Below are 23,572 nucleotides of genomic sequence, written 5' to 3' on the forward strand. Positions count from 1 at the left end.
CTATCTTCAGTAGAGCTTTAAAGAGGTACTGAATTACACTATATCATGAAATAAGAGCATGGCAATTTGTTTTGAATCCATTGTTTCTTAGATAAATTAACAAATGACATGAAGTGGTTGGATATTCTTGTCACCCAGATATCCAAAGGGATTTGTTGTATTTCATTCATCCTTTTGTGGTGTGCTTGTATCCCCAAATTCTTTGCTAGAATAGTCTGGAACAAGGTTTCGCAACCCGTGGGTCGCAAAACTAGGTCATCAGAATGCATCAACGGGTTGCGAACAGATTTAAAACATTTATGCATTTTTGAAAATAAATGAATATCATTCGTGCTGCACCGCGTGTTAGGGCTCTAAACTCTCGATGTTCCACAAAAACTGGCAAATGGTACAGACCGGTTCACAACTTGCCTTGGCCAGCCGGTAATTACACAGCCGTTCATTGAATGAATCCAAACAGCGAAGCGATTATTGTGGAGCGTCGAGAATTTGGAAACTGTGGTTCTTGCCGTAGAAGCTCTGTAATAAAGCTATTTAGCCGTTATCCTGTGGAGTCCTGTAGCTTGGCGGTTAGAGCTCTCGCCTCGCAAGTACCTGGGTTTGATTCCCGGGAGGGCAAGACGTTGAGCAAGTTTACTTACCTCTGTTTACCTCGCAGTAAGTAGGAACCCGGTTGTCAGTCGCTTTGAGACATCTCGAAGACGTGATAAGGTGCGATATCAAATGCAAGGATTATTATTATTCAAACAGCAGTAGGTGCCAGTGATCTGCCAATCCACTGCCACATATGATCATTTTACTGTAATCTTGCAGTGGAGAGTTTGGAGTTTATTTTAGTCAGAGAAGCAAATTGTTGTCATTGAAATGGAAAAGTCTTTAAACGGTGCTGTTGCAGTGATACTGTACTTTTACACCAAACTTTGATAAACTCATCAAAGAGAAGCAAGCTCAGGTTTCTTATTAAGTGGTACCTAGGATTTATACAACAAATACGACAAGTACTATATTTTAATATTTAATGCATTTAGTTCTTACTATGTTAATGTGGGTCAGAAATATTTAGTAAGCCTGATATTTTTTGTACTGAAGCTATAACTGGGTTGCGACAGGCCATCAAAGCTTACAAGTGGGTTCTGAGGTTTAGGATGCAATCACAGTTTGACTTGCAGGAAAAACTAACGTTAATAAAAATGTCCTGCAAGTTTTTAGAGGTGGCTTTGGAGCGAACATAATAACCTTAAAACAATCTTATAGGATATTACTGAAATACGTAACCTTAGTGTTAACTTTCTGAAAATACTTCCGCCTCCCCCCAATCAGCTTTGGTGGGTGGTAGGCATTATACGGAACATCAATAGGCCATACAGAGTATAAGACTGCAGGTTTGAATCTGGTCCGTGCTGACAACTAATATCTTAGGGACCTTTTTAATTTTTGTTTTAGTCTCTTTGTGATGCATTTGTGTCGCGTTGAAAATGAACTTTTTTTCCCTCTTTGAATAGGGCTTTGGAAGGTGGGTCAGCGGTTGAAGAAATGTAATCTGTTATGCCCGTTGCTCACAGGAGTCAATTTGATGCGTTACGGTAACTATACTGTGAACTGAGCAGGACTGTTGAGGTATGTGATTGCTATGTCTGGTGCCAGTGTAAAGCCCACTTTCTTTAAAGGACTTCAAATTTTATTATAGGAATGTTATTCTTTTCTTTTTCCTACATACATCCGATCTTAATTCTCCGCCCCCGTCCCCCCCCATCCCAACACACACGCACATTCCAACATTTGAAATTTGCACATCATTGAGTTTTCTATCGAGCGCTGTACATGTAAAGTTCTCATCCTCGTTTGCAAACCTCATGCGCATTCCTCAAACCTCAGGCAGCACTCTTACCTCCTCCCACCCCATCCCACCACCCCCACCAGCAGTCCAGCCAAGATCAAGAGGTGCTTTGTGTGAAATGGGCAGTGTCTTCATATGGCTCTATGGCACAGTTCACAAATTGCATTCCATTTGAAATGAAGGCAGGAAATGCACGGGGGTAATGAAAGTGTGCAAACGGAGCTAGCATTCCAGCACATTTTCCAGGAAATGGATTATTTGGATGGTAGCAGGCAATGCAGTTCATCTCTTGTTGGCTTTGAAGTGACTTTTTGAGTCGTTTTTGTAGGAACACCAAAGCAGAAAATAAATTAGCGAAAGCAGCAGGTTCGATTAACGTGCGAAGTACAGCATTCTGTCTCAGTTACGGTTATTCAAACCGACATATTAAAATAATGAAATGCCTAGATTCTAGCTTTCAAGAATGCAAAAACACAAACAATTTCTCTTCACCCCAGTTTAAATGTACTAATGACACATATAGTTGTTAGTTGATCGCTTTTGCGTGAGTAAAAAAAAGAAAAAATTTGGTCACTCAATCCATGATTGTTGGTGGGACACTGCTGTGCGTGATTGTCCACAAAATATACAGTCAATTCACTTTACAGTATATTCTGTGAAGCGCTTTGAGACGTCTTAAAGACGTGCTGAGGCACAATATCAAATGCAAGTATTATTATAGATACAGGAACCTTTCCATGTGTTAGGTGGCATACATATGTGGAACATTTTCTGGTTTGGATACTCTTAAGCACAGTGCTGGGTATCCACATATTTCAGATATTTAGCTAACTAAGAATCCTGTAGTATGGCCTCTAAAAGTTTGCCCATTATACATGTTAGGCTAACTAATCTATAGTTTATTGGCTTCTTATGTTGTCCCTTTTTGAACAGAGGTAATATGGTAGCAACCTTCTGGTCTTCTGGCACAGCTTTCAAACCCAAGGATGCTTGAAAGGTTGTAGTTAGAATATCTGCTATTTCCTCTTTGACTTCCCTTAGTATTCTTGGATGCATGCCATCAGGCCCTGAGGGTGTGTGTGGTACTTCACATGGCCTGTGCGATATCTTCCCTGAGAGCACTTGATGATTGCTCACACAGTTTGAAATGGGTGTGGGATCTGCTTTGCAGTACAGTACTAACATCCTCAAGGAGCATTACAAAGTCTTCAAAATAAATGGCCATTCATTAGTTCTCACAGTGGAAAAGTACCACTCAATACAGTCAGTTTCACCATCTGGCAAATACCAACGGAAATCTCTTTTAAAGTATAAACATTAGCACTGAACTTGGATCTTCTCCAGGGCTTGGGCTCCATGTGACCTAGAACATTGTCTTCGGAAATTAGAGAGCACAAGCCTATGCGTCCCTTTCCTTTTTTGGTCGGGCACTGACAGTTCTGTGAGTGAGTGTACACTCCTGTTGTAATTAGAGCAGTAATTCCCCAATCAGTCATATTTATATCTTTTTTGAGAACCGACAGTCAACGTCAACAACTTGCATTTATGTAGTGCCCCTCACGTAAGGTAGCGCAACAGAGCGCTTGAACTTTTGTAATGTGCAGATAATATAATTCAGTCCTGGAAAATGTCTGGAAGTTATGATATTTCATTCTGTGGGAATGAACAATCAGTTCACAACCCAATAAAATGTTTATTCACACAAGTGAAAAATTAAACTTGTCAATTAATGGTTAAGGACCAGCCTCCCAAAGCTGCTGTTAAATAATTTAAATGCTGCGCCCAAAACTTAGGGATTACTCCACATTCCAATAACCACAATTTAATATCCCTTGCATTTGATGTAGTGTCAAATCACAACAACATACTTAAAGCGACTTTTCTATAAAGTGTTGTGACTGTATTTTGTCGACAATTTGATCAATCATTTGAGCTCACCACAAACATACGTAAAGTAAATAACTTTTTTTTAATTGGCCAGGACACCGGAAGAAACTCTCTTTATGAATAGTGCCATGGGACCGTTAACATCTATCTGGGACCTTGGTTTAATGCCTTGTCCAAAGGACAAGATATTAAATACCGTTATAACATGCTTCATTTTCATCCGCTTTGATAATCAGGACTGACACTGGAGTGTCAACTACTACTGGTCTATGAGCTCGATCTCGTCATGGGGCTTGAACTCATAGCCTTTTAACGCTTGGTGAAAATATTTCCAATTTTTTTTTGGGGGGTAGTGGGATCAGCCGGGTGTCTGACCAATGCAGAAACCCATCACCATGCTTCAGAGTATCCAAACCAAGCTGAGATTTCCATGCGTCCCACCTACACATGAAAATCCCATAGATTGTTGGAATAGAATGCGCTCTCACTCTCTCTCTCTCCCTGGAGGGACCCATTCTGCTTACCTAATTCTGCAAAGTAATAGGCGCAGGCTGGCAAGAGCCAAGGCTTGGGGACTCCAGAGTGTGTGTTGGGGTAACTGCTGTATTCTACCCAGCTAAAACTGCATAGCTTGTCATCGATATTGCTGTCCGGCAAGCTTTTCAGCTGCTTGTCCAGCTAGGACCACCCTACCCGTCAGGACTTTGGCTTGCAGGGTTAACAGGAGCACTTTGAGACATCTCAATGACGTGATAAGGCGCCTATATCAAATGTTAGGATATTATTATTACTAGAAAATGCAGTTATATATTAGAAAAATAAAATTTGCTGCAGCAATAATCCTTGCATTTGATACAAGGTCTTATGTTTTCAAGACGTCTCAAAGCGCTTCACAGAATATACTGTAAAGTGAATTCACTGTGTATTTTGTGGGCGAAAATACAGTAGGAGGATTTCTCACTGGGTCATAAGACACTTCTGCCTTTTCTGTTTTAACAGGGTCATGGATTTTCCAGGGCACTTTGAACAAGTCTTCCAACAGCTGAACTATCAGCGGCTTCATGGCCAACTTTGCGACTGTGTGATTGTCGTGGGGAACCGTCACTTTAAAGCCCACCGCTCTGTTCTCGCAGCCTGCAGCACCCATTTCCGAGCGCTCTTCACCGTCCCGGAGAGCGACCAATCCCTCAACATGGTTCAGTTGGACAGCGAAGTGGTTACAGCAGAGGCCTTTGCTGCCCTTGTCGAAATGATGTATACATCTACTCTCATGCTGGGAGAAAGTAATGTCATGGATGTGTTACTGGCAGCATCTCATCTCCATCTGAATTCTGTAGTGAAGGCGTGCAAACACTACTTGACCACCAGGACTGTCCCTATGTCTCCGACAAGTGAAAGATTACAGGAACAGAATGCTCGAATGCAGAGATCCTTTCTGCTTCAGCAGTTGGGTCTGAGTTTAGTAAGTTCTGCTCTTAGCTCCACTCAGACCATGGACGAGCAAGTCAATGTGAACTCCTCGCTTAGACATCATTTGGAAGATCAGTCCACCACATTCCCCTTGAGACGTCTCCAAAAGAGAAAGGCCATCCCTGACGAGCGATCCAAGCAGAGAATGAGGCCTTCTGTGGATGAGTCTCTTATCACTGAAGGCACGTCGGACAGTGGACAGGCAGTGGTACACACTTGCGAGGATTTGTTTGCACCAGACTCGCTGAAGTTGGGAGATGGCTGTAAAACTAACGCAGTTGGTGAAAACCATGAGGACAACACTATCATGTTTGAGCAAACCTTCAGCGCAGCCGACGATAACCAGGTACCAAGTCAGTCAGACAACAGTGGAGTCATCCTCTCACAATCGATCGCTTCGCAAGCAAATCAGGTTGAAAATGCTTTCAACCAGGACAATCCAATCGAAAAGTCAGATTTTCACTCTGAGACCACAGAACTCCACCTGAATGGAGGCGAGGTCCACGTTCGAGTCGTGGTGAAGGCTGAGCCACTGAGTTCGCCTGAGCCACAGGACGAGACGAGTGACGTGGCCTCCCAGGCCGAAGGTAGCGAGTTGGTTGAAGTGGAAGGGGGGATCCCAAGCGCAGAGAAACTGGAGCTTAGCCCAGAGAGCAGTGACCGCAGTTTTTCTGATCCTCAGTCTACCACTGACCGGGTCACCGATATGCACATACTGGAGTCTACAAATAACTCCGATGCCAAAACTCCTTTTCACATTTCCAGCTTCTTGAATAAGAGCCGAACCATTGGCTTCGGTGGCAATCTGAGTGGTGAGGATAACATTCCAAACACAACCAGTGACGGCAGAATGGAAAGCGAAGCCTCTTATTTAATGAGTCCAATGTCGTCTATGCCCACGAGTAACAGCTCCACAACCACCGCACCTCGATTGGAGCATCCATTTCATGACTCGCCTGACTCTCATTTTATGCGACCTATGCAAGACATGCTGAGTTTGCCGTGTGTGCAGCCTTCAGGGTACAAAGGAGGAGGAGGAGGAGAACCCTTCAGATTAGACTTTCCCAGGCCTGGTTCCGGATTACATTCTCTGTCCAGGCAGTCTATCATTTCATCGCGAGGAGGAGCCAGCAATTTCCCATCTTATCGACGCATCGCTCCTAAAATGCCCATCGTAACCTCTGTGAGCGATGGAGGATCTCTCTCCCAGGACATTGGTTCCAGTTCCCAGGTGCGATTGTTAAACAGCACCTCTTCCCCTTTTGAGAATAAGCACTCTTTTCACTCAGCTGCTCCACAGCTGACTCGGGCGTCCGCAGACGTACTTTCGAAATGCAAGAAAGCCATGTCGGAGCATAATGTTCTGGTGGTGGAAGGTGCCCGTAAATATGCTTGTAAAATTTGCTGCAAGACCTTTTTGACTCTAACAGATTGTAAGAAGCACATTCGCGTCCATACAGGTGAAAAACCCTACGCCTGTTTAAAATGTGGCAAACGGTTCAGTCAGTCCAGTCACTTGTACAAGCATTCCAAAACCACCTGCTTGAGATGGCACGGCAGCAGCCTGCCGAGTACTCTGCTGTAAGGTCGGACGTTCAGCTTGACTTCAGTTTAACGCCTTGGGGCGGTGACGAGTTTTAGAATTGTGCGATTGTGGCACGTGGCCGGTTTGTAGAAGACGAAAGGGAAAGAAAGCTGAACATAGACATTGGGACTGCTGAGTGACAGCTGTGTGAGTCAGGTGCTGACGACAACTGATGTTTTGTAGTATTTAGTAAATGTACATAACTGCACTTTTATATGCTCTTAAGCTATTGCATTTCTGTAGTTGCACACTAATGCAAATCTGCAAAGTGACAGTGCAGAATTGTGTCCGTGTGTTGCCCAGAAATTTTTGAAGTGTTTTCTCGAAGAGGTTTTAAATCCAAACGTGCAAGGCAAGAAGTAAGGCAATCTGAAAACAGTTAGGATGCAAACCTATCTCAACACTTGAAGAGGGCAGGATAGCTAGTCTTCATCTACTGTTGACTGATGTTATAATCCACCAAACCAGTGTGCAGGAGATCGGAGGTGCTTTATTCTTAGATAAATCTCTTTCAGTCTGCAAAGAGTTTAGTACCATTAACGTCGCCACATGCTTAGCAGTTCTAAATCCCAAAAGAGGTTCAACTGTGGAATTTTACATTGAAAGTTGCCGGGATAATGGCACAGATCTTTCTCTAAGTCTCTCTCTCTGACAGCTATAACCAATCTGAAGTGAAGCAAAGTGATTTTAGTTGTCTCAAACCATTTCCCAAGGGGTTGAAATTCACAGCACAACATGGATTGCCATAACTTTCCACTACATTGGCAATCTCATTGGTGTGAGAGATTAAACTGGACAGGAATGAATTGTAGAGCGATGCTCTTGGGTTGGAACAATACAAACTAAGCTTTGTATTGCACCCAATGTTGTGTTAACATGGAAGTGCTTGATTGTGACACTTGAGTGCAAAAGTGCAAATGTTTCCTCTTTCACGAAAAAAAATCACCCAAGATTTCAAACAAATGAATTACAGATGGTGTACCAGGTTAATCCAATCGATTCTAAAAAATTAAATTGTCTTCGATAATAGTATAATAGAAAATCAGCCTATGTGCAATCACAAAGAATTCAGGCTGCTATAACCTTCTGTGTTTACATTGCACTTATGTATTTTTATGTTCTCGGAGTATAGGAAAGTGTTAGTGTTGTTTAGAATCCAAATTTTACAGTGTTTTTTGGTCAGGAATATTAACTTATTCATAGGATAGATCCAGCGGGAACATCTAAAGTACAGTAAAACTCACATAACTCGGATCAGTCAGGACTGTAAACATTTAAAATGTCTTGCGTTGAAGTCCAAGTTGCAGGCAAACAGTTTAAGTTGTAGAAAATCTGATTTAATCAATAATCTACACTGCGCATGAGTAACTTAATGCAGCGGTAAGCCCACATGCAATGACGGGTCAAGACTGCATTTCCCGCGATTTAATGCATCCTCGGCCGTCAACGCAAGCGTTGGAATCGCATTGAATCTCGGGAAATTAAATTCTGCGCATGCGTCGATGGATCAAGACTGTGTTTCCCGCGATTCAATGCGGCCGGACAGTAAATGCGCACGGGTTGACGGGTGAGAACGTCATTTCCAACGATTCAATGCGGCGATACGAATTGGGAGGTGATTAATACGAGATGTGCGAAGGAATCAAAGTGGTTTTGATAGGAAACTGAATGGGGCTCGGGTGAATATAAGTGCTCATGCTACTCTGCGTGAAGGGCGCCGCTATATAAATGCAAGTTGTTGTTGCTGTATATACGACTTAGATGATTATAAGATTTATAAAGATAAGACTTGTGCGTGTTTTACTGTATTATCTAAGGCTTGAGTGAAAATGGCATCTACAGGCTCCTAAAAACTACTAAAATACCTGTTAAAAAATTGACAACTAGAAATCCATCCATGTCCACTGCTCTGTAACTGTGTTTTATAATCATTTTCAAAATGAAATATTTCAACCACAGAATTTTATCATCACTTGTCACGAACCTATCACTTGTCAATATTTAACCCTAAGTTCAGACTTTCTCTTGTGCTATGGGGACCCTCCTAAGTTTTCAGCACCTTTCTTCACCTCATCCAAACAACGCCCCAGTCTCCTAAATCCTTTGCTAAACAGTGTATTAAAATCCGGAACAGTGGAAAAGCTGTAGTAGTTATACTGTGCTAAGAAAATGTGAAGAGCCTTAAGCTGCTGGACATCCTGACCCGAGATAAATAAGCCAAAAACTTGCTAAAGAACGAGACTCGAAGAAATAATGCTTTAAAAAAAAAGTCAAAGCATACTTACTATGTAGTTTAAAGTAATTTTGTACAGTAGTGTAAAGAGAACTTGTGGTCTCTGTAAAATAAGGTCAATTTACTGTGTAATGAATAATAAAATTCACAACCACACAAATTCCTTGATTTTTCCAGCTAGTATTTTCAAGCTGTTTATTAATACATAGCAAAGAGCACTGGAAGCTATATGTCAACAAATCCAGAGGGTTCCTCATCTCTGGAAAGAGAAAAAGTCATTCAGGTATAAAGCGTTGACATTAATTAAATGTTTTCAGTTATTCGAGTTTGTGGGTGTGTAGTTATTCTAAATGTCATTACAAATTATGGTAATTTAGTGCGAATATAAGCACAATATTATGACATATGATTGCAATTCTGGTTTTGTCAATGGTGTAAACATTAACACAACAACCAGCACAGCTCTTGATGCTTATCACAACATGTTTAATACTTGACTCCATCTTACAAGCAATCTTGTAATTCATTCTCTATCAAACGCTGTACAGTACAGTTTAATGGCTGTAATTTTTTTTTGGGGGGGGGGTGGGGGGTGTTCTAAAGCTTTGAAGATAAGAGTAAGCTAATGACATATTTGTCTGTAGTTTGTTTGGAAGTGAAATGCAAACTACCATTTGCCTTGGTACCGTTCCTCAGCTTTCTAACCACCAATATTTTTTACATCTTGCCATTCAACATTTAAATGGAACAAACTCCGTACCCCCGTCACCCCAGTCCTTGCCAGTCTCCCCATGGCTCCCAATCACCGAACGGATCAATTTTGAGATCCTGTCCCTGGTTTTCAAATCACTTAATTCCCTCGCACCTCTCTACCTATCCGACCTGCTTACGCCCCACTCCACCACCCGCTGCCTCCGCTCGGCTGGCTCCTGTTCCTCATGCCCGCCGCTCCACCATCGGTGGCCGTGCCATCAGCCACTACGCCCCGAAACTCTCTCCCTCAATCCCTCGGCCTTGCCCCCTCCCCAATTTCAAATCCCACCTGAAGACCTTTTTGATCGTGCTTACAGTTTGCGTTTGATGGGGAAAAGAAGTGCTTAAAACAGAAGAACAGTGAACTTCCTTGAAGGTTTAACAACAATAATAATCCTTTCATTTGATATAGCGCCTTATCGCATCGTCAAAACGTCGCAAAGCGCTTCACACAATATACTGTAAAGTGAATTGACTGTATATTCTGTGGGCAAAATTGTGCCCAGCAGTGTCCCACAAACAGTCGTGCATTAAGTGACCAATTGTTAGCTACCAACTGAGCCATGTACAAGAAACAAGATCTTGGTGCAATTAATTGACGTCGTAGCATCTCACATTTGCCGAATAAAAATATACAATACTGATAATCTACACCAAACCTGGTCCAACCTTTTTAGCTGCTGAGGGCTGGATTTGAGAAATGTCCGTGGGCCACTTAAGCAATATTTTTGTTTCACTTCAAGAAAAATAACTTGTACGAATCCTATAGAAATCCTATGTTTTAAATTGTGTAACCACATCACTTAATTTCACTATATTTTAGATACACTGCAAACTTGAAATGGGCGATGTAAAAATTCATACAAGTTTTAAATTTATAATACTTTTATCAATAGGGTACGCAAGAATAATTATTAAATCAGTAAACAGTGAAAATCAAAGAAATAATTAAGTGAATACACATAATTTAATAGCCCCAACGATGAACAAAATGATAACACTGTGGAAAATGTTTCCCTCGAACTAATGTCCTCTATTTTCCACATCAACCTTGTGTTTCTAACAGCCTCATAGTTTTGTAATTTTAGAATAACAAAATGGAACAATACTTCATCACTATTTGCTTATTTTGTAAACTTATCAAAGTGTGTGTGTTGGGCAGTCCAGGGCAGCTACCAGAAATGTACAATAAGTGATGCAAGTGTGCTTTCTGTACTCAATTTTATTGTCTTCAACATTGGAACGCTACATGTTTATCGTGCAGTTACTCATTGACACTGAACCAGGCTTAACATGAGTCAAATATTTTTGCGTGACAAGACGTATATCCGCTTTCATATCATTCATTGTTCGAAAGATACAAGATACGTATTTTCAACAGTGAAAGCGAATGTAAATTAACCCTTTTGCACACCTGTCACCTGTTGTGATGAGGCTCTGACTTGTGCTGCCTGTGTTTCTTTTGCATTTGGGTTAAATTAATACTCGTGCTATTTTGTTATCCATTGTATTCTTTTGACATGGTGATAAAACTGAAACACTCTGATAACTGTCTGAACCGAGGTCTAAGATGGGAGTGCAAACAGAATGGAGTGATTCCCATTAACTGGAGGTGTTTGTTTAAGTTGTGGGAGTGAAATCGTTAGGTACTGAAGGAGTTAGACAAGTACAATAGCCATAAATCGGCAAATTGTTTGGAACAATCCCAATAGTTGTGTGTGAAATGTCACAGCAATATTTCCCCACTGCCACATCAGTCACCTTAAGATGGTTCCCCAACCCCCAATCCCCGTTAAGCGCTTCGAGACACTATCTCGCATGAAATTCGCTATATAAATGCAAGCGAATTGGTCAACATTTCTCCTCAGATTTGTATTCAGGAGGAAAACAGTCGTGTTGTGTATTGCGCTGAGCCAGTGCTGCCTTCATAAAGGAGCAGACCTGCCACAAAAATCACCCAAAGCTTTGCACGATTAATCAAAGCTATTAAATGTGACAAGAGGAGTGCTTGAGTTGTCCTTGGCAGCACTGGGTTGAATGGGGGGGGGGGGGGAAGAGGGGAGGAGAATTAAAGTTCGTTGCTGGATGCGTGCATGAGTGGAGAGGTTGTAGTGTCCTCTGCAGACAAATAGCTCGCTGACGAGAGACTGTGTTCCGGCAGGAACCGGACCCAGAAAAGAAACTGCAATCAAACATATTCGTGCAAGAGGAAAACCTTAACCAGGGGCGGGGGAAGAAAAAAAAACTCTTCCATGTACGGACTGCTATAAAAACACAAAACTGCAAACAATGATTGAAACTGACCAGTTTTTACCATCCCTAAGGTCACAGAGATTCCTCGAGCTCTCACGCTGCAGTGGGTGAGATGACTTTTTTTTTAATGTATAAAAGTGACTTCCGTATATTTTGTAAGGAATCAGTCAAAACAAATACATCAATGTCATTTGGTGTTGCCATGTTCACAAACTAACTACCCGAGTCTCTCTCGCTGGAGTGCGTCACCACCATGTATGTTAAACTGTGTTTCCGACATGAACGGACGCTTTACACACTTGTGTCCCCACGAGGAGGAGGGGGGGGGGGTGGGGGGGAGAATCGATGCACTTGTGTGAACGCGTGTGGGTGAGGATTCTTGAGGTTACATTTTCAGTTCGCTTGGCATAGGCTCCCCTTTGAGTCCAGCCAGTAGGTTGTTGGCTGCCAGCACAGACATGGCGTTTCTGGTCGCGTAGGTGGCGCTTCCAATGTGAGGCAGAACAACTGGAAACAAAACATATCAGAAGGTTAGGGCGTGAAGCGGCAAAAGGAAAAAAGAAAATAATTCTGCCCTGATCTCACACTATGTGCTTTGGTAAAGCAACTGTGATACAAGGAAACGTGGGAGTTCTGTCGTGTTGTAACAGTCCACAACTTTCGTCCCCGAATGTCACCAACACAGCCTTGCAGAAAGTAAGGCTCTTTTTTTTTTACATTTTGAGATTTAAGAATAGTTTGTGTCCTTCCACCTTAAACACAAGGATTTTTAGGTGCATTAATAAAGTGTTTTGTGTGTTAACTTCAGTACGTTTCGCTGACCGCTGCCGACAGTTGACTTCTTCTTCATCAATGAGTGGTTGGATAAAAAGAAATTGGCAAAATATCAAGACAAGACGGTGGAGAACATGTTCAAATGTGTCCTTCAGCCATAACAACAGCCAAGACTGAGGCACACTGGAATCTCGGCTTCAAATCTAAAAGTCCTGATACTCTGAAGGAAAGCTCTTAGTTCCCCAATAACTCACGACAGTCACTGGATTGCTTGATGTGCGCTGAGCCAGTCAGATTACAAAAGCCCTGACCCCTGATCCATGCAACGCTGATCACAGTGAATCTCACAAGTGGTGTCTCGTTGTAGGAAGGCTAAATAAACAACAAACCGGGTGAGTCTGTTTATTCAGTGCGTTTATTTCACTCACAATTGCCACACGGCTGCTACATTTTCAGGAGCCCCTGAAATATCACATCGCTCCCGCTCTGACTGTTGATTACTAATGACAGATAGCGTTTGAGTGTTGAGGAGCCAAACTGTGTGGCCAGGATTCTGAGCACCACTTTTATTAGGAAACAATTGAAAGAAAACTGATAAGTTTATTTTACATTTCAAAAACGCGGCGATTTCCTGAGCCAGTGAGTCTGGTCCACATTGCGTAACGCTGGACGATTCGTTTGGTTAAATTTGTCTTTGGAGAGTTTCAAAAATCATTTCAAAATAGGTCAGATATGATTGAGATGGGACTGTGACCAAAATGACACTAAAGCTGCCACCTTACATTCTCGCACTATCTTTTGGGCTCATTTGATCTGATCCTTGCAGAATACCAACTCTATCGTCTTCCCATTACCGCTTCCAGGTCCTGTAACGTGTCCTGCCTTCTGCTCTCTCCCACCCCTCCTGGTAAAGTGGTACTGCTCACAACCCTGAACCCTATCAAGGCATTCTCCCTTGGTATAAGTGCATGTTGTCGTCGTTCAACCTGTGGCTTTATTTAATAATCCTTACGTTTGGTAGAGCACCTTTCATGTTGAACGTCTCGGAATAAACTGACTGTCTATTTTGCAGGCGAAATACCTTCACAGCATATTCTGTGAAGCGCTTTGTGACGTCTCGAAGACGTGATAAGGCACTTTATCAAACTGAAGGATTAGTACTATGGTTACACACAAGGTACATGATATTTGGGAAACCTCTCCCCGATTACTGGTGTCAACTTACTTTGACTTACCACAGTTTTTCAGTGATACTTTTGACTTACCACAGTTTTTCAGTGAGAGCAGAGGGTGGTTGGTGGGCAGTGGCTCAGGAACAGTGACATCCATTCCTGCGGCTGCGATTTGCCCAGTGGTCAGAGCCTGATATAGGTCCTCCTGATTCACCACAGCTCCTCTAGAGACAAGAAATACTCGTAGTCAAAAGCAACACCGAAAACAGTGGCCGCATAAGAGGATTAGTCTAATATTAGTGAGATGTGGTCAATAACTAGAACAACAACAACAACAAATGACATTTGTACAGCGCCTTTCACGTCAGGAGGACGTCACGAGGTGCTGGACAGTCAGGGATCCGCACCCGAGCTGGGGGTTGGGATCAGGAGGGCGGGGAGGGTAGGGGTAGGAGGGTGACCAAAGGCACGGTCCAGTAGGAGGGTATTGAAGGAGGCAAGAGAGAAACTAAATGAGCCAGTCTGACACATGCGAGAGGTCACTGTGAGGAAGAGGACCCATGTCTGTTCTTCACCAGGGTTTAGGAGTTTCTCTCACAGAACGTTACAGCAAACAAACAGGCCGAATGGCCTGTCAAGTGTACACTGACGTTCTTCTCCACATCAGCCATCTAACTCCACTCTCTTACTTGCTCCCCAGACCCTTTGATACTTCTTTTTTTCAAGCATCTGTCTTTTCAATTCCCTTTCCACATTTTTTTCCCCCCCATTATCCCTCCCCTTGAATTCCTTTTGTGATTACATTCATCACAGGTTGGACTACAGTGGTGAGGGGGAAAAACTATTTCTATTTGACATGAGGCCACCCATAACATCCTCAGCTCTCAACTTAAAATATTACGACACCCACGATGAAGTGTTGCGGTTAACTTGTAGATGAAATGCTTCCTGGCTTCAGGTGGTGTGAGGGCAGCCTGTGGTGATGTGACCAAAAAAAAATAAACTACACAAGACGTCACAGTGTGCTCCTACCTGCTAGAATTGATCAATATTGCCGTTTTCTTCATTTTGGCAAAGAAGTCTTTGTTACACATTCCCTGAGTGTCAGGAGTGAAGGAACACGACAGAATAATGAAGTCAGACTGGCTGGCGAGTGTATTCAGAGGCACTGTGTGGAATTAAGAATTTCAATCAAGGTTTGGTGCCTGTGTCCGAACTGCATATACAAAATCGTACATTAATAATGATAATAATAATCTTTTAATGTGATACAGCGCTTTATCAAGTCTTCCCGACGTCTCAAAGCACTTCAGAAGATATCCGGTAAAATGGATTGACTCTGTATTTTGTGGACGAAACGCCACAGCCAATTGCGCACAGCAGCGTCCCAGAAACAGTCGTGGATTGAGTGACCAAATTCTTCTTTTTTTTTCTTTTTTCTGAAGGGATTATTGTCCTTTGGGAAAACAATCTGCCAATTGACTAACCACCAGGATCCTACTTACTGCTAGGTAAACAGAGGCGCGTGGAGTCCTGTAGCTCAGTGGTTAGAGCACGCGCTTTGCAAGCGAGAGACCTCAATTCCAGGCAGAGGGCGAAACCTTGGGCAAGTTTCCTTACTCCACACAGAGCCTAATAATAATCCCTCCAAAACCAAAAACAATAATAAATTGGTCATTTTCAATCTACGACTGTTTGTGGGACATTGTTGTGCGCAATTGGCTGCCGCGTTCGCTCACAAATATACAGTCAATTCACTTTACAGTCTAATCTGTGAAGCGTTTTGAGACGTCCGCTATATCAAATGCAAGGATTATTATTACTATTAGGAAACTTGCCCAAGGTTTCGCCCTGCCCGGGAATCAAACCCAGGTCCTCTCGCTTGCGAGACGAGTGCTCTATCCACTGAGTGACAGGACTCCAAATTGTCAAAATTTGCATTTTTTTCCCTCTGATTTCCTTCTAAAATTTACTCAAGAGATGTTCTCAGAGAGGCCCTCATCCCTGACAAAAAAAACTGTCACTGTGTCACTGGAGTCACCGTCGTCGCTCCTTACCGTATTCAGCCTGTACTTTGGCAGCAGGTTCAGGCCTGGGCTGTCGTCCTGTGTACAAGAACCTTTTCACTCCAAATGGCTTCAGGCGCTCAGCGATTGCTAGACCTTTAAAGAACAATCAGTACAAAATCACAGCCTGTGGGTGTTAAAAAAAAAACATTATAAACGACATTGAATGACCATTCTGTAACGCTCTCGTCTCTGAATCAGAAAATGTTGTGCGTTTATTCCAAGGGCCTGCTCTGGAGAGTCAAAACACTTTACCGTATACCCTGCGAAGCGCTTTGAGACGTCAAAACGACGTGATGAGGCGCTGCATCAAATGCAAGGTTGTTTTTGTTATTATTCACAAATGAATAAAATGGGAGTTTTCATCAGGAGCAGGAACGAGGAAAGGAAGAACAAAACGATCGACTTCTGAAGAGAACTCGATGTTTCTTTCACACCATCGTTCATGTCGCCCAGATTGCATTTCCCAAATAGTCACTTCAAAGCCCTGTTGTTTAAAGGCAGAGATTGAATATTGAAGCAGGACGAGTTAATCGCAGGTGTGCCATCCGGGGAGGGTGTCTGTAGTCACCCCAAAATTATGCATAGTCCAAACTCAAAGGCAGAAAGAGAGAGACAGACAGGGAGGCTGAGAAGGCTGGCACTGAGTAAACTTGACAAGTGTGAAAATTATGTGTGTGTGTGTGTGACAGAGAGACAGAGAGAGAGAAGGCTGGCTTGGCAAGGTACTATAGTCACAGTGTAACTTCCGATGGAAGACATCTTACATGTTAAGTTGACCTGATATCTGCATGGTTTTCATATCCACCAGGGTCTCAGTCCCAATATCTGGCACTCAGCTGTAACCTGCTCATTGAAAAGCTGCAAGACATGCAAATCAGAACTATCTGTACCTATTCTTCCGAGTCCCACGATGCCCACCGTGCTCTCTTGCAGCCCAAAGCCACACAGCCACAGGGGCTTCCAGGCACTCCAGCCACCACTGCAAAGCAATCACATCAACAAGGCCTTCAACTAACCACCTTGAAAAGACTCCACTGAATCACACACACTGATCAATTACACACACACACACACACTGATCAATTACACACACACACACTGATCAATTACACACACACACACTGATCAATCACACACACACTGATCAATCACACACACTGATCAATCACACACACACTGATTTTGTACACACACATAACATTCTCACTCACACTGACAACTCCATGTAAAGTCTTAGTTGGGCAAGCGGAGAGAATCTTGCTCGTGTTCACAATGGTAAACTGATCAGCTTTAGCTGGTTACACTCCAGCAACACCCCAATGCAAAGTCTGGGGTTCCTCGGCTTCAGCTCTTGCCAAACTGCAAGAGGGATAAGGAGGGTTCTTCCCTCTAGGGAGAGAGTGTGCATTCAAAACTAGACAAACAGAACCCCCCCACACACACGCGGAGCTCTCAATCTGGTTTGGATACGCTTAAACGTGGGGATGGGTTTCCCCACGTGTCAGATGCACTCAAGACACAAATGCTCTCACACTCGAGACACACGAACAGCACATTCTGATCATCACGCTGGTATGTTGGAGGATGACAGACACAATACTTACTTCTTCACTTCCTCAACCGCCTCCATCAGTCTGCGGGATGTGGCCAGGAGTAAAGCCACGGTGAGCTCAGCAGTGGCGGCAGTCAGGACATCTGGGGTGTAGCCCACCCGGATTCCCCTTCAACAACACGGTGAGAATAAAACTCAGCCCTAAGCTCAGTAATTTCACATTAAATTACCCCAGCAAACGTTTCATCTGATTCCAAAGGAAGCACCAACAGTATTTCATATTTCACGCAATGCCCTGATATCTGCACTGTTTTCAAAGAATAATAATAATAATAATAATAATCCTTGCCTTATCGCGTCGTTGAGACGTCTCAAACCACTTCACAGGATATAGTGTAAAAGTGAATTGACTGTGTATTTTGTGGGCGAAACCCGGCAGCCACCTGCGTGCGCACAGCAGCGTCCCACGAAGGGTCGTGGAAATTCATATTGGGCCATTCATTTCATGGTCGACTGTGGGGCATTGTTGTGTGCAAACTGGCGGCTGTGTTCGCCTACGAATGCACAGTTGTGTAAATCTCTGTGAAGCGCTTTGAGACCTGCTGCCTACATGAAAGGGGCTATATCAAATGTAAGGATTATCGGTATATTCACAACGGGACCAGTCACAGTCAGTGAGAATTGCTGGCTGCCCCACTGAAGATACTGGTAATAAGTCAACGTTCAAAAAACAATTCCACACAAAGTGTGACTTTACCTCTTTTTGATTTCGTCCAGGGAGAGATGGTCGAAGCCAACTGAAAGGGTGCTGATAATTTTCAAATTTGGTCCTGAAAGAAGATCATACATGTTCCTAACTCTCTTCTGAAACGGGGTCGCTTTAGTTTTAATCAATGAAACAGGTTTCAATTGACATTCCACCTCCAATCCAGTGGTCAATTAGTGTTGGGAGTCCTGTAGCTCAGTGGTTATAGCACTCGCCTCGCAAGCGAGAGACCTGGGTTCGATTCCCGGCAGGTCAGGGCGAAACCTTGGGCAAGTTTCCTTACTCCACACGCCTGATAATAACCCCTCAAGAAAAAAAACAATAATAAAATCAGTCACTTGAGTCCACGACTGTCTGTGGGACTCACTGCTGCTGTGAGCAATTGGCTGCCGTGTTTCGAACATGCAGTCAATTCACTTTACAGTATATTCTGTTAAGCACTTTGAGACGGGGGAGGGGGGGGGCGGGGAGGAAGGTCACCAACGGTGCGGTCGAAAAGAAAGATCTTCAGCCGAGACCTGAAAATAGGAAGAGAGGGAGCGAGACGAAGGGAGTGAGGAAGGCAGAGCCTCGGGGCATAGTGGCTGAAGGCACGGCCGCTGGCGGTGGAGCGGAGGACTCGGGGGACGAGGAGGAGGTAGCGCAGCCTAGTGGTAAGATATCCAACCGCGATAGCGCCATCTAGTGGTTAGATATCCACTGAGCTAATGTCATCAGTTGTCACTATGAATGTGGCAGCGAGGCTACATGTCAGCAAAATGTTTCAGCTGCGCCCATTGACAACAGTGTCCGACAAGCGTCCACCTTGCTTGTCCAGCCTGGGCCGTGCTACCTGCTAAGGGCCTCGGTTTGCAGGATAAACGGGCGTTGAGCGGGAAGCAACCCGGCTCCCAAGGACTGGTCCTTCACCATGACGCCTTACAGCACAACCGGATTAGTGCCACATTGCAACACGTCAGCGCGGAGCCGCCGGAGGGGGTAACTGTACCTGCCGCTTGTAAAATCTCCTCATCGATCTTGTCCGTTAACATGCAGTACAAGCCGTGCGCTCCCGCAATCCCCTTGAGCAGCTCCTGGCGGGTCACTGGCTCGTCCGAATCCCACTGGCCGATTGTGCAGCTGAAACGAGACGGGATAACAGTGATGAACGCCACCCTATATTCTCTTCCCCTCCCTCCCTCCGTCAAGGCACGTTTCAAGACCCTCCTCTTTAACCGAGTCTTTGGCCACACTCCTTACCCCTACCCTCCCTGCCCTCCGCACCCACTGATCCCAACCCCCCCCCCCCCACCCCCAGCTCGGTTCCATATCCGTGACTGTCCAGCGCCTTAGGACTTTCTCCCGACGTGAAAGGCGCCTCATACATGTAGTTTCGTTATTGTTCTCGTGTACTCCCAATGGAAAAGAAATTAAAGGCCTTCAAGAGGGGAGAAGAAAAAAATGGCATTTAAAATGCCACGACAGAATAAAGTCACAGGATAAAGTGGATTGACCGTGTATTTTGTGGGCGAAACGCGACAGCCGGTTGCGCATTGCAGTGTCCCACGTGCAGTCATGGCATTTAAAATGCCATTGTGAGACAGCTCAGCGGTTTGATAAAGCTCTATATGAAATGCAAGGATTACTATTATTATTAAAATAATACCCTTTAGAACAGAGGATGCACAAGTGGAATAGTAACATAATGTAAAAACCTGCAACTGTCTGTCCTGTGTTTAGAATACTGCTGTGAACTTAGACGACTGTATCGACAAATTGCAGTAAAGGGATTTTGTTGTTAAATGCACCAGAGGTGACCCCTCTATCTACATCACTCGCACCCATCAAACTTTGACCAGTCACTGGCAGTGCGCAAAGTCTCTGAGATTGCTGAGCTGCACTTGTACAATGCTTATTCTGCACAATTACACTGTGCAATCGGCGTTTCACTTGGGTCAACAAAAACAAGTCATGTGAAAACCTATTCAGCTCATACTCAGCAGCAGCTTCTGCTGCAAGAGAATAACTGATCCCGTTTGAGAAGAGCAACAACACTCCCCGATCCTAATGCTACAAATATAGCCATATATATTTTCTACCTTACTAAAGTGACTGGCGTACCTAGACGGCCCAGTAAAATCAGAGTGGGACTCTGTGTTTATCAGAACAGCTCGGGAAAATACCTCAATGCAGTCAGTGAAAGGTGTGAGAAGTGGTGGGTAAATGTTGAACTGTATTCTTGTAGGGACAGAAAGTTAACGAATGCAACAAGCGCCGATCCTGTATTATAGTGTGTGTGACAAACACTATATATGAGGGTCTAACTTGTGAGATTATATGAGGGTCTTAACTTGTGCGATTCAGCGAAATACTTGTAACTAATGAATCCTGGATGTGTCACGTTTGAATCCTCTGGAACGCCACCTTCGTGGATGCTGAGAGTGAGATCGGTGTCCTGAGTGAAGTTCCAGAGGACCTGCCAGCGAGAGGCAAGACTCTGCAAATCTTTATACGAGTCTTTAAAAATTAGAGCCAGTTCACGGTGGTAACCAGAGTGGAGTCCTGTAGCTCAGTGGTTAGAGCACTCGCTTTGCCAGTGAGAGACCTGAGTTCAATTCCAGGCAGAGGGTGAAACCTTGGGCAAGTTTCCTTACTCCACACAGAGCCTAATAATAATCCCTCCAAAACCAAAAACAATAATAAATTGGTCATTTTCAATCTACGACTGTTTGTGGAACATTGCTGTGCGCAATTGGCTGCCGCGTTCGCCCACAAATATACAGTCAATTCACTTTACAGTGTGTTCTGTGAAGCGCTTTGGGACATCCTCCCGACGTGAAAAGCACTATATCAAATACAAGGATTATTATTATAAATATCTGTGTCAAAGGAACGTGACCGGATATTGTACACATGCGGAGTCCTGTAGCTTAGAGGCTGCCGTGTTTCGCCTTCAAAGCACACAGTCAATTCACTTTACAATATATTCTGTGAAGCGCTTTGAGATGTCTCGAAGATGTGATAAGGCGCTATATCAAATGCGAGGATTATTATTATTTTTACTACTACACACTACACACACGGATCACCCTGGAAACAACGCAACTGGTTCAGATACACGGTGACAAGGTAAAACCGCTTCCAACCGCACATCAAGACACGGAACGACCGGCAACAGCAAGACCTGGTCAGCGACATGCAACAGAGACGTTTCCAAAATTCGGCACAGTCTTAACATCTTAAATCCTAAAACTAGGTTCACAAAGAACCGTCAGGGCCTGAGGTGCCGTCAAACAAGGTCAGAGACTAAGAGAAGCCATAAACTCTCTCCGGCTGCCAAAGAGTTCCAAAGTGCTGCGCTCACTGAACACTACGCGGACTTCAATCCCTTTAAAAATAGATAAACGGGTCACTTCAATCCACGACTGGTCGCGGGGGGACGCCGCTGTGCGCAATTGGCTGCCGCGTTTCGCCCACAAAACACGCAGTCAATTCACTTTGCAGTCTATCCCGTGGAGCGCTTCGAGACGTCTCGAAGACGTGATAAAGGCGCTGTATCGGATGCGAGGATTATTATTATGATGATGATTATTACTGGACCATCGGTAACACTGATAATCCCGCAGTGACCTTGGTCCCTGCCTCCGCCAGACCCGGAGTCCTTATTAACCGGACACTGAGGTGTTGCGTTTCCTTCTTTCCGTCATAGGATCTTTTCTTCTTTGAGAGAAGTGGAAATGTATATTCTAAGTCAACACACAAACAAACAAATAAATAAATATATTTTGGGGTGTTTTATTTTATAAAAAAAATAATCCTGCTGTGACCGCAGAGAATTCAGATTAAACCGTTTAGGGAGACTCGCGCCCAGAGAAGGGAATCAGGAAGGCACATGTTGCAAAAACATAAAACATGGAAAGGATTAGAAAAGGAAACCTTTTCACTTGACTTTGTAAAGGAGACACAGAGAGAGACACAGAGAGAGAGAGACACACATACAGAGAGAGAGACACACACACACACACACAGACACAGAGAGACACACACAGACACAGAGAGAGACACACACACACAGACACAGAGAGACACACACACACAGAGAGAGACACACACACACACACACAGAGACACACACACAGAGACACACACACAGACACACACACACAGAGACACACACACACAGACACAGAGAGACACACACAGACACAGAGAGAGACACACACACACAGACACAGAGAGACACAAACACACAGAGAGAGACACACACACACACACAGAGACACACACACAGACACACACACACAGACACAGAGAGAGACACACACACACACACACAGAGACACACACACAGAGACACACACACACAGACACAGAGAGAGACACACACACACACACACAGAGACACACACAGAGAGACACACACACACAGACACAGAGAGAGACACACACACACACACAGAGACACACACAGAGAGACACACACACAGACACAGACACACACACACAGACACAGAGAGAGAGACACACACAGACACAGAGAGAGACACACACAGACACACACTCACAGAGAGACACACAGACACACAGAGACACACACACAGTCTCCCCCCCGGGCCCCAGGCCTCGGGGTTGCGGGTCTGAGCTGCCCCCCCCACCCCCTCACTCACATCCCGGCCTCGGCCAAGGCCCTGAAACCCTCGAGAGGGATCCTCCGGCTCACAAACACCTTCAGCAGCTCCTGAGCCATCGCCATCCGCCTGAACCCCACCGGCACTGCCCTCCACCGGCACTGCCCCTCCAGCCACACCGACACTGCCCTCCACCCACACCGCCACCTACTGCCAGACACCGGCACTGCCCTCCACCCCCACCGGCACTGCCCTCCGGCCACACCGGCACCCACTGCCCTCCAGCCACACCGGCACTGCCCTCCACCCCCACCGGCACCCACTGCCCTCCGGCCACACCGCCACCTACTGCCAGACACCGGCACTGCCCACCACCCCCACCGGCACTGCCCACCACCCCCACCGGCACTGCCCACCACCCCCACCGGCACTGCCCACCACCCCCACCGGCACTGCCCACCACCCCACCGGCACTGCCCACCACCGGCACTGCCCCTCCAGCCACACCCCCACCGCCACCCACTGCCCCCCACCGGCACTGCCCCTCCAGCCCAACCGACACCTGCAACCCCACCCCCCCAACGGTCCTCCCCACCCCCCCCACCGCCCCCCCA

At 44.7% G+C, this 23,572-nt stretch overlaps 2 protein-coding genes across 3 annotated transcripts; one reads left to right on the forward strand and one right to left on the reverse strand.

Annotated features, from left to right (window-relative positions):
- Positions 1-1,594: 1,594 nt before the first annotated feature.
- On the forward strand, positions 1,595-9,172 carry LOC103182155 (zinc finger and BTB domain-containing protein 5). The gene is made up of 2 exons (XM_007899035.2): positions 1,595-1,617; positions 4,724-9,172. Exon 2 carries the CDS (start codon positions 4,728-4,730, stop codon positions 6,777-6,779), a length of 2,052 nt encoding a protein of 683 aa, XP_007897226.1. The 5' UTR covers positions 1,595-1,617; positions 4,724-4,727; the 3' UTR covers positions 6,780-9,172.
- A 1,797-nt stretch (positions 9,173-10,969) lies between these two features.
- Positions 10,970-23,305, reverse strand: LOC103182154 (glyoxylate reductase/hydroxypyruvate reductase). Of its 2 annotated transcripts, none has more exons than XM_042336502.1 (10): positions 23,287-23,305; positions 22,998-23,125; positions 19,340-19,470; positions 18,343-18,415; positions 17,638-17,754; positions 16,924-17,012; positions 16,022-16,126; positions 14,997-15,132; positions 14,058-14,188; positions 10,970-12,525 (listed from the first exon to the last, which is right to left on the reverse strand). In XM_042336502.1, the coding sequence occupies exons 2-10, from the start codon at positions 23,081-23,083 to the stop codon at positions 12,404-12,406; spliced, it is 990 nt and encodes a 329-aa protein (XP_042192436.1). In that variant the 5' UTR covers positions 23,084-23,125; positions 23,287-23,305; the 3' UTR covers positions 10,970-12,403. The 2 variants fall into 2 exon arrangements, with proteins under 2 accessions (XP_042192436.1, XP_042192434.1); XM_042336500.1 differs by having other exon boundaries at positions 22,998-23,108; positions 23,260-23,294.
- Between the last annotated feature and the right edge of the window lie 267 nt (positions 23,306-23,572).

The sequence above is a fragment of the Callorhinchus milii genome, unplaced genomic scaffold (genome assembly GCF_018977255.1).
Source record: "Callorhinchus milii isolate IMCB2004 unplaced genomic scaffold, IMCB_Cmil_1.0 Scaffold1, whole genome shotgun sequence".
NCBI lineage: Eukaryota > Metazoa > Chordata > Chondrichthyes > Chimaeriformes > Callorhinchidae > Callorhinchus > Callorhinchus milii.

Bases quoted from the DNA above. Each gene is read 5' to 3' on its own strand.
- LOC103182155 (XM_007899035.2), top strand. From the start codon at position 4,728: ATGGATTTTCCAGGGCACTTTGAACAAGTCTTCCAACAGCTGAACTAT.
- LOC103182154 (XM_042336502.1), bottom strand. From the start codon at position 23,083: ATGGCGATGGCTCAGGAGCTGCTGAAGGTGTTTGTGAGCCGGAGGATC. The intron at 17,755-18,342 runs GTAAAGTCACAC...GTGTTGTTGAAG, and splicing joins CTGGACGAAATCAAAAAGAG to GGGAATCCGGGTGGGCTACA. The intron at 12,526-14,057 runs GTAAGTCAAAAG...TTTTGTTTCCAG, and splicing joins GCTCTCACTGAAAAACTGTG to TTGTTCTGCCTCACATTGGA.